General features: G+C 35.0%; 2 protein-coding genes across 4 annotated transcripts; one reads left to right on the top strand and one right to left on the bottom strand.

The window, feature by feature from the left end:
• The first annotated feature begins 459 nt into the window (after nt 1-459).
• On the top strand, nt 460-6416 carry LOC107908564 (ion channel DMI1). 2 transcript variants are annotated; one of them, XM_016835773.2, is made up of 12 exons: nt 460-1413; nt 1553-1621; nt 1988-2614; nt 2737-2919; nt 3130-3189; nt 3271-3474; nt 4192-4440; nt 4550-4648; nt 4820-5014; nt 5172-5264; nt 5588-5854; nt 5944-6416. In XM_016835773.2, exons 1-12 carry the CDS (start codon nt 820-822, stop codon nt 6160-6162), a joined length of 2859 nt encoding a protein of 952 aa, XP_016691262.2. In that variant the 5' UTR covers nt 460-819; the 3' UTR covers nt 6163-6416. The 2 variants fall into 2 exon arrangements, 1 of the variants encoding a protein (XP_016691262.2); XR_001687077.2 differs by lacking the exon at nt 5944-6416 and having other exon boundaries at nt 590-1413; nt 5188-5264; nt 5588-5805.
• A 498-nt stretch (nt 6417-6914) lies between these two features.
• LOC107908565 (metallothiol transferase FosB) lies at nt 6915-9642 on the bottom strand. Of its 2 annotated transcripts, XM_016835774.2 has the most exons (4): nt 9302-9585; nt 8781-8909; nt 8147-8478; nt 6915-7210 (listed from the first exon to the last, which is right to left on the bottom strand). In XM_016835774.2, the coding sequence occupies exons 1-4, from the start codon at nt 9496-9498 to the stop codon at nt 7122-7124; spliced, it is 747 nt and encodes a 248-aa protein (XP_016691263.1). In that variant the 5' UTR covers nt 9499-9585; the 3' UTR covers nt 6915-7121. The 2 variants fall into 2 exon arrangements, with proteins under 2 accessions (XP_016691263.1, XP_016691264.1); XM_016835775.2 differs by lacking the exon at nt 8781-8909 and having other exon boundaries at nt 9302-9642.
• Between the last annotated feature and the right edge of the window lie 772 nt (nt 9643-10414).

The raw sequence follows: 10414 nt of genomic DNA, 5'->3' as shown, positions 1-10414 counted from the left end.
CAATGTAGTATATTAAGGTAATAAATCTTGTGGTTAAGATGTGGTCAAAAAATGTAAAAGCCGACAGTCAAAACATGGCTCGATGGTATATGCCAACACATTTCATAAGTAATAAATTGATTGTCATAGACATTCAAAACCGTTAGATCCTCATGTTTGATAGCATGTCCTTGTGGGGAGAAAATTTGAATGAATAAATTGCCACCGTATTCCACACTTTGGATTTGAAAATTTCAATTTTTTGTTCTTATGTTATAAAATCTGTTGAAAAAAATAGTCAAACTAAAACGAACGTAAAAAAAGACAGTGATTTCATGGCAAATCTAGCAAGTAGATTCCAGAATTTACGGTCAACACTTTCTACTTTTTGATAAAGAATCTACCGCGTCTCAAAAATTAATTTTTCCGTTTAAACTTCCAAACATGTTCCTTCAAACATGTCTGAAAAACATCTAAACTAAATTAACCGAAGCTTGTCTTGAAAACGCATCTACGCACGTATCAACCGTCCACGTCAGCACATCTTCGACCCTCTCCTTCCCAACTTTTCAACGACCCTTTCAATCATACAGTATCTTTTTTTAATAATTATAATTAGGAAAAAAATATTCAAAAAAGAATAACAGAGCGAAGAAAATACAAGCAGAAGCACAAGCTCCCCACTGAATCTCGAATCTTTTCTTCTTTTTAGCTAAATCTCTCTTTTTTTTTTCATTTTTCTTTTTGCTTTTAAGATCTCTTCCAATGGTTTCGGCAATTTCAATTGATTTAGTGTCCTTTTATTAAGAGCTAATTTGATCCAATTTTTTGAAAAAAAAAATGAGAAGCAACGGTGGGTCTGGAGAATCAGCTTCAACTCAATCACCACGAAACCCTAGCTCACAAAAAGCAGAGAGGCCACCGGTACTGAAGAAGTTCAAAGCTATAGAACCGGATGATCCGCGGCCCACACCACACTTTCCGGGACCTCTTTTCCCCGCCGTTCGTCGCGTCACCAGTCTTCCACCATCGTCAAATCGACGTGCCTCGTTTGATACCGATGCTGATAAGCCGAGTAGCGTAGGAGATGTTACTGCCAGTAATCTTAATAACATTGATGTTGTGAATAGTTTATCAGATAGGGATTGGATGTATCCTTCATTTCTTGGGCCTCATGCGGCGAGGAATCGGGTGATGACGGTTAAAGCGGCGTCGAGGCAGCCGATTCGAGGAGGTGGGGAACGATTAGTGGATAGGGTTGAAAGTAAGGTGGTGGATGCGAAGCAGCAAAGTAACACTCCTGTCAACAAGGAGGAAGTCAAAGTCGTGGCGAGTCAAGTTTCTACGACGATGACTGAGAGGAGTTCGGTGAGTTCGTGGAGTGCGAGGAGGATTCTACGGATGAAATTGAAGCGTTATTTCATATTTTCAGTGGTGAGTTAATTGTTTTTTTCAGAGTAAAACTTTTATAAATCAAGCTTTAATTAAAATAATAAAGCAAAATAGAGTAATTTTAGTCATGTCGTGGTTCTGATTTCTAATACATTTTTTTGGTTTCTTCTTATTTTTGCAGATCATTTTCAGTTGTATATATCCTTTAACTTATGTAATTCATCTGCGGAATAAAGTTGAAAGACTAGAGGTAAGAGTTTTTACATAACATTGCTGATTCAAATATATATATAGATTCAGACATATTGGTTTCTTATTAAGATAATATCATCCTTTTTGTATATTTTAGTTGCTGATTGAAAAATGAAATAGCCATTTTCAGTACTAATTACTAGATGGATAACAGTTTGTCTTGAAACCAAAATTTTGAGAGAGATATTTTTCCTATTTGGTTGCTTAAATGGCAAGGAACTGGACTGAGGGGGAAAAAGAACTTGGAGCTGGCGATGGATTTTTAGTTTCCTAGAAATTTTACTGCAATATTTTCTGTAACATTAGCTGTTGGAACTTGAACATTGGTATTGGTAAGTTTGTAATTAGTGGCATTTGCTTGCAGGTAGAGAATATTAATCTTCGTCGATGGTGTAGTGAAACCGATGTTGGTAACTACAGCAATGAAGTTTTGCAGCCTGAAGATGATAGTTCATATAAAATTTTTGGTAATGCTGACAGTAAAACTGTTGCTTTATATACTGTGATGTTCACCCTCATGATGCCTTTTGTGCTGTACAAATGTCTTGATTATCTTCCGCAAATAAAGATTATATCCAAAAGAACAAAGCCTAACAAGGAGGAGGTTCCCTTGAAGAAGAGAATTGCATATATGGTGGATGTTTGTTTCTCTGTATATCCTTATGCAAAGCTGCTTGCACTCCTTTTTGCAACGATATTTCTTATAGGATTTGGTGGCTTGGCATTGTATGCTGTCACTGATGGAAGCCTTACTGAAGCTCTTTGGCTTTCATGGACATTTGTGGCTGATTCTGGCAATCATGCTGATAGTATTGGAATTGGTCCGAGGATTGTGTCTGTCTCTATAAGTTCAGGAGGCATGCTGATATTTGCAATGATGCTAGGGCTCGTCTCAGATGCTATCTCAGAAAAGGTTGATTCACTCCGAAAAGGAAAGAGTGAAGTCATTGAAAAGAACCATATGCTAATTCTTGGATGGAGTGATAAATTGGTAACTCTCTTTATTTTGTATATCCTTTCCAAGGCAGTCTTTAAGTGATACTGAATCTCTAATTTTGGCCTTGTAAGAGATAGAAAGCCTCGGGTTTAAGAAATAATCATTTTTTATTTTAGGGATCACTTTTGAAGCAACTAGCAATAGCGAACAAAAGTGTTGGGGGTGGAGTGGTTGTAGTACTTGCAGAAAGAGACAAGGAGGAAATGGAGATGGAAATAGCTAAGCTGGAATTTGATTTTATGGGAACATCTGTCATATGCAGGAGTGGAAGTCCTCTGATTCTTGCTGATTTAAAGAAGGTAATTTGACATCTTTATAGTTTACTTCTTTTATTTTCCGATCCTGTGCTGAGATTTTAAGTCAGTTTAACATTAGATGGGTTACCAGATTCAACCTGACGAACATTCAGTGGGTTGTTGCCTTTATTTTTTTGTTCTGATCATTTCATTTTCTCCCCTTTTTTTGCTCATTACGCAACTGCATCTGTATTTACATTCTTCTAATTACAGGTCTCTGTATCGAAAGCACGTGCCATTATTGTCTTGGCAACTGATGAAAATGCAGATCAGGTTGCTCAAACTTCCATTTCAATCATGTTTCTCAACTTCTTTTTCTTGGACAACATCAATGATTATGTGTTCTTTTACCAGAGTGATGCACGTGCCTTGAGGGTTGTGCTCAGTCTAACTGGAGTAAAGGAGGGTTTGAGAGGTCATGTTGTGGTTGAAATGAGTGACCTTGACAATGAGCCCCTGGTAAAGCTTGTTGGAGGAGATCTCATAGAAACTGTTGTTGCACATGATGTGATTGGTCGCTTGATGATACAGTGTGCCCTGCAACCTGGCCTTGCACAGGTTACTCTCTTAACTTAAGTTTCACTTTTAAATTTCTTGAAGTACATCTATTGAAAGTATGTCCTGTAATTATCAATGAAATTATTCAAATTTAGTTATTTGTGAACAAGGTGCTCATTTTCGTTTGGCTACAGACATCTTGGTTGGACTAAATGATCAAACTATTCTCCAATTGATGTGCCTAATTGCTTTTCTCAGCACCTCAATTTGCTTTATATTTGGTCTTTTCCCCGTCCTCTTCTACTCTTTAGACTCAAGTTGCATGACTGCTAGTCTTGTTCCTTATGGATGAACCCATCTCTTTTGCTCACCTGTTTAAGTCAGTCCTTTGCTATGCCATATTTGCCTCTAATCCCATCTTAACATTCACCACCAGGCTATTCTCATTCTCTACATTGTTTCTCAAAGTGCCAACTACTTCATTAGAGGAAAAGATGGTTTCTTAGTCCTCATACATTTCATGAAAATGCTAGTTGCACATTCACAATTTTGTATAGTCTCTCCACTTCTAATCTTTCATGTTATTTTCCTCTTCATGTCACTAAAATGTTTCCGATCAAGGGTCCAATTATTGGTCATCTTCTATTTCCCACTATCATTTGAATAACAAGAATATTATGATTTATGTTCCTCATTTTTTCCCTTTAGTTTGTTTTTTTTTATCAAATTGAAGATATTCTTTTCCCTTTAGTTTGATTTTTATTTTTCTATTTTCAGATATGGGAGGATATATTGGGGTTTGAAAATGATGAGTTTTACATCAAAAGGTGGCCTGAATTGGATGGTATGCAGTTTGAAGATGTGCTCATTTCATTTCCTGATGCAATTCCTTGTGGAGTCAAGGTTGCTGCAGATAATGGGAAGATAATCCTAAATCCAGATGATAGTTATGTACTAAAAGAAGGGGATGGAGTCCTTGTTATAGCCGAGGATGATGACACTTATTCTCCTGGTCCTCTTCCAGAGGTAATTTTTCTTTAGGCAGGGTTCTTGAATGCCGAAATGTTAGTTAATAAAAAGCATATCTGTGCAGCATTTACCGATGGTAATCCTGTGTTTGACATGCTGCATGCAGGTACGTAGAGTTAGCTTCCCAAAAGTACCTGAACTTCCGAAATATCCCGAGAGGATACTGTTCTGTGGCTGGCGGCGTGATATTCATGATATGATTATGGTAATGCATTTGCTTATTGTTCTTAACCATATAACTTTTCAATACCCTTTTTGTTATGCATCAGAAGGAATGGAGCTTAAAATGTGATTAAAAAAAAATTAAGAGATTGGAGTTTCTACTTCCTATTCAATCTCATCCTGCTTGATATGTGAACCATGTTTAACTTTTTAGGTTCTGGAGGCATTTCTCGCCCCGGGTTCAGAACTGTGGATGTTCAACGAGGTTGCAGAAAAAGAAAGAGAGAGGAAACTGATTGATGGTGGACTTGATATTTCTGGATTAGAGAACATAAAACTCGTCCACCGTGAGGGAAATGCCGTCATTAGAAGGCACTTAGAAAGCCTGCCTTTGGAGACTTTTGATTCTGTAAGTTATTATATCCTCTATCCTTGTTGGCGTAACTCCAACATACCTCTAATATATGTTACCTCGCTCCAGTATTTAGTATTGTTGTTTCTTAAGTCCATTGTTTTAGTCACTCACTCCGATCGTAAGTCAACTGATTACTAACTCTAAAGGACAGATTTTAATTCTTGCAGATGAATCACTGGAGGACTCTGTAGTGCATTCAGACTCTAGATCTCTTGCCACCCTTCTCCTTATTCGAGACATACAGGCAAGTGTTATACTGTTTTTCAGATTATGTAAACAAACTAGGTTACCAAAATCCGTGATGACCTAGATTTATGCGATAATTTACTCTATAAACCGGCATCTTTTAGCTTCTTGCTGATAGATGATACAGGTTCCATGAAAACAGCTTCATCGATCTCAAATGCTAACATGAACAGACTATCAAAATAGGAAAAACTAAAGATTATGAAAGTAGTAATTAAGGATTTTGTTATTTATCTTTAATAAGTAGCATTAGGCTGATTACATATTGACACTCCCAAGTCCTGACCATGGCTGGTACTTTTGCTTCCTTGTGGTTTGCAGTCGAAACGTCTCCCTTACAGAGATACAAAGTCAACTTCTTTACGGCTTGCTGGATTCACTCACAGCTCTTGGATTCGTGAAATGCAGCAAGCTTCAGATAAATCAATCATCATTAGTGAAATTTTGGACTCTAGGACAAGGAACCTGGTTTCAGTCTCGAGAATCAGTGACTATGTGCTTTCAAATGAGCTTGTAAGCATGGCACTGGCAATGGTGGCTGAAGACAAGCAAATAAATCGTGTTCTTGAGGAGCTTTTTGCAGAGGAGGTAATTCTCACACCCCTCAAATACTGTTGTTGCTTTCGAAATGAGAGCTACGAAACCTTTGCTAAATTTCTAGCCTCGTTCTTTCACAGGGGAACGAAATGTGTATCAAACCAGCAGAATTCTACTTATTCGACCAGGAAGAGTTATGCTTTTATGAAATAATGATCAGGGGTCGGCAAAGACAAGAAATCATCATCGGCTACCGCCTTGCAAACTCCGAACGTGCAATTATCAACCCTCCCAAAAAATCAGAACAAAGAAAATGGTCTCTCGATGATGTTTTTGTTGTCATCTCATCCGGTTCTTGAATAGGGCGGATAGGTTACTTCCCTCCGCCGTTGTGCTATTAGCTGTTATCCTCCTTAACCCATCTATATATATATACATATATATATACACTTGCATTTTCAACCATAACTAGAGAATTTTACCGACAAAAAATATCTTCATGACGCAGTTAGGTAGAAAGCCTTAATGTCAGGATTTCAACGCAACAATTATATTGCAAGATCGGGGATTTCTTTTTTATAAAATGTGATAGCAAATGAATCCATTGACGGTACTCTCCTGAAGCACTAGGTTGTTTTTAGGGCTAAGCTAAAAATATTTTTTAGGAGAGGTTGAGCTTAAATTATAAAAATGAGAGTTAAAATGTAATTTCACCTTTATATTAGCCTCTATTTTTTTGGTTTTTAAAGGGATTAAATTGAAATTTTAGCATTTTTGGAAGGTGCAAATTATAATTTTATTATATATTAATTTAATATTTTATAGATTTTGAAAGCCTAAAACCCTCCCAAAGTCTCAGAGGTTTCAAACTTATGTTCAGGGTCAAAGGGAGAGGGTAGGTAAAAACTTGCTTCTTTTTAGTCTCTCAAAATTTATAAAAATTTGAAGTAATATATTGTAAAATTATAGTTTGACTTTCAAAAATATTAAAATTTCGATTTAATATATTTTAGTTCTCATAAAAAAAAAATCATGTTGTACTGGTTTTGTTTTAAGACTCCTTTAAAACGTGCAGCTGGAGGTTGGAAAATGACTGAACCAGTATGCATCATGACAAGGGAAAGGACAAGATTTCACATGCATTTATAAGTACTGTTCAATGTAAATACAAGCACAAAAATCACGAATTGAATAAACTCACAACAACCTTTCACTAGCATTACAAATATCCCCCTCCCCCCTCTTTTTTTTTCTTCTTCACAGATTTGGCAATCAATTTGTATAAAACAAATTATTTTTGAATCCAAAATCGAAACAATCAAAAGGATATGTCCAACATATCCAAAAGCAAGTTTTCCATCATCACAGCCGCCACCGCAGAGCAAGGTGTTTCCCTGCTTCGTTTCCCTGTAGTTTCCATTACAACGTTAACAGTCAGCTTCTCCCTAAATGAATCAAAAACTCGCTGAATTTTAATGTATAAAATATAAGGTCTAACTCTTGTTTTCGTCCCTCTATTATGCTGAAATTTAAGATTTTATCTCTCTAATTTGGTACAATTTGATTCTTTAGTTTTAGAATGTTATTAGAGATTCAAATTGGGTTGAACTATCTATTATTAAATGGCTCAATTTAGCCCTTGTATTATATCTTCAACATTATTTTTTTCAAGTTTCAGTTCAATTCCAAAAAAAAAAAATCATTTATAAAACTATAAAAACTTTAAAAATATTAACTTTGTTAAATAACATATGACATTTTTTAAACAATAAATGACTAAATGTTAACTCGACTCTAACTTGATCTTATTTAATTTTTTTTTAAATAGTTCATGGACGAAATAAATTCATTTAATAGTAGAGAGGCTAATTTGATCAAATCCATAAAATAGAGAGACCTCTCAAATACATTCAACTTTCAAATTGATAACACTATTTAATTTTTTTTAAACAATCTTAAGTTTTTGACATAGACCCTCCTTAGTTTGGGAAAATTGCTTTTTATGCCCTTAAGTTTTGTAAAATGTAATTAATAAAATGGTAAACTTTTTCAACCCGACAAAATTTTACAGTTCAATTTTGATCCCACTAATTTATAGTTTCGCCCTTGATTTGACAAACAAATAATTTATTATTAATTAAACCTGATTAATTATACTTTGACGTCATCCTAGCTATTTGATCGAATAACAAATCAATTCCATCACTTTAATGACAAAACTAGCGTTGCCTATCAACTTAGAATTACTAAAAAACCCAACTTAAAACAAAAGATACTAAAATTAAAATATGAGCATATTAAAGGGACTAAAACCGGAATTAAACCAATAACAAAAGCATTTACCGTATAAAGAAGGAACCGCAGTATTGCTGCTACTAGAACTGGGCAGCTTGAGAGGGCAAGAGGTAAGTGGAAGAACCGGAAGGTTTTGACAGTTGCAAATCTCAATCATGTAGCCATCGGGATCGTGAAAAAACAACTGATCCACTTGAATCCCACCTTCTTCAACCACTGCCGTCACGTACTCGATCTTCATCGCTTCAAGTTTTCGAATCACCTGCTTCATGTCGGAGCATTGAAACGATATATGGTTGTCTTTGGGATTTATTTTCTCTTTCTTTGTTGGAACACTCTCGGATTCTAACAAATGGATGCCGATCCCGTAGTTGAACAACCTGAAAATCAAATATCCATTTTTTTAAGAAAACATTTTGATTGCAATCGGTGTTGGAGTTTGTTGGGAAAATAAATGCCTTCCACATGCTGCAGATTCAATGCTTTAAGAACCACATAATAGTTCTCCTTTATTGGATTAAAATTAGAATTTAATCCCACAAAAAGAGGTATTTTTAATAAAAACTCATCTTTCAACTTTGAGATTACTCATCGAGAAAACGAGAAGTTTGTAAAGTATCATCCGCCAAGAGTTAAAAATGCTTCAATAAGTCAATAAAGACACTATCACTCGGGCTCTTACCCATAGATCATAGGTATGGATTCAAATCCCACCAAATGTAATTGTTGAAATTTCTTTGGTGAGTGATTATACAGGCATGCATGGTCAACTTTTTCGAGCATCCGACAAGATGTTCCCATTCTGTTGAACCTGTTACCTTTTCAAGCACTCGAACTCTCACCAAATTGAGATACAATCCTATCGAGAAGAATATAAGATATGTTGAAAGACATACCAATATTAAACCAACGACACTTCGCAAACTTCTCGGATAGAGTTAAAAATCCCGCAAAAAAAAAAAACTACTCATGCAAACACTATTTCAGATCACTCAACTAATTGGTTCTCTCCACAATCATCCATTTATCACTCACCAGCCCCCTCCTCTATTTTTGCCTCAACAGTCTTAGAACTATAAAAAGTTGAACCCCAAATTTACTCAGAGATCAAAACAGAAAGTCAACCATTTCACGAAGAAAAATTAATTTAAAAACAGCTTTAAAGAGAGGAATTAAAGAGAGTGGTATAGTAATTAAGCATACCAAGCTCCTTCAAAGTTGAAAGAAGAAGGGCGTTTGATGAGAACAAATCCCAAAACTTGCTCGTAAAACCTCACGGATTTGCTCACTGATTTGGAGACAAAAGAAACATGGTTCAAAGACAACAACGGCAGTGCTGCTGTTGTTGAATCTGGAGAAGGTAACCATTGCATCTCTTCTATCTCTCCCACATTTCCCATACTCGTAATAAAGTTTCTCTTCCAACAGCTTCTGTCCTAAAATGTTGTAATTAAACCATGCAATGTATGTTTTGCTAAATGAGTTCTATGATGACCCCTTTTTATAAAGGCTGCCAAGACTTTGAGTATATGAGAGAAATGATTATGTTGAAAATTTTCTTATTAGTCCTTCTATTTGAGTAAGTTGTAAGTTTAGTCATTGTACTTTTTGAATTTTGCAATATTAGCCTTTACTTAATTCATTAGGTCAAGTTCTGCTATGAGCCTTGTATCATGTGTATGTTGTAAATTCAATCCCTATTCTTCAATTTGATCATCTTTGGTTTTCATATTTTTCAAAATCTGACATTTCAATCCAGTAATCGCTAAATCTGATAACTAGAATGAAGTTGACTTTTTTTAAGTATTATGAAAAATAGCAAGTCAATATAACATTAGACATATGATAATATATTTATTGCATATAATGTTGAAAATAACAGAATTTAATTTTACAGATTTAATAACTACCGTTTAGATCATGACTAGAATTTCAAATTTTGAAAATATGTAAATAAAGGTTAAATCTACAAGGATTAATAGCAAATTTTTATTTTATTTTTCATGCTTTCTTAGAGGAACGAAAAGCCAACTGTGTAATTAAAAGAATTAAAAATTAGATGAAGTAAAAAAAACATAAAAATAAGTGAGAAGCTGTCCTACATATATAATAATGGAGTGAAATAGTAAAACAAAAGCTTGAAGGAGACAACCTACTGTATGACAAATAGATTTCTGGGTTGATCTTATCCACAAAAAAACCTACATTTTTTTCAACTATTATATCATTATAAATTGAAGCACATGATTCGTATTCCAAAATAAAAACAGAAAATTCCCTTTCATACACTTGGATTTGCTTTCACATTCTTGTTCA

The sequence above is a fragment of the Gossypium hirsutum genome, chromosome D02 (genome assembly GCF_007990345.1).
Source record: "Gossypium hirsutum isolate 1008001.06 chromosome D02, Gossypium_hirsutum_v2.1, whole genome shotgun sequence".
Taxonomy (NCBI): domain Eukaryota; kingdom Viridiplantae; phylum Streptophyta; class Magnoliopsida; order Malvales; family Malvaceae; genus Gossypium; species Gossypium hirsutum.
This window is presented reverse-complemented; position numbering and strand designations above follow the sequence as displayed.

Coding starts and splice junctions, on each gene's coding strand:
- LOC107908564 (XM_016835773.2), top strand. CDS start 820: ATGAGAAGCAACGGTGGGTCTGGAGAATCAGCTTCAACTCAATCACCA. Junction 1,414..1,552: donor GTTATTTCATATTTTCAGTG/GTGAGTTAATTG, acceptor TTATTTTTGCAG/ATCATTTTCAGTTGTATATA. Junction 1,622..1,987: donor ATAAAGTTGAAAGACTAGAG/GTAAGAGTTTTT, acceptor ATTTGCTTGCAG/GTAGAGAATATTAATCTTCG.
- LOC107908565 (XM_016835774.2), bottom strand. CDS start 9,498: ATGGGAAATGTGGGAGAGATAGAAGAGATGCAATGGTTACCTTCTCCA. Junction 8,910..9,301: donor TTCAACTTTGAAGGAGCTTG/GTATGCTTAATT, acceptor AAAAGGTAACAG/GTTCAACAGAATGGGAACAT. Junction 8,479..8,780: donor TCCATACCTATGATCTATGG/GTAAGAGCCCGA, acceptor TTTGATTTTCAG/GTTGTTCAACTACGGGATCG.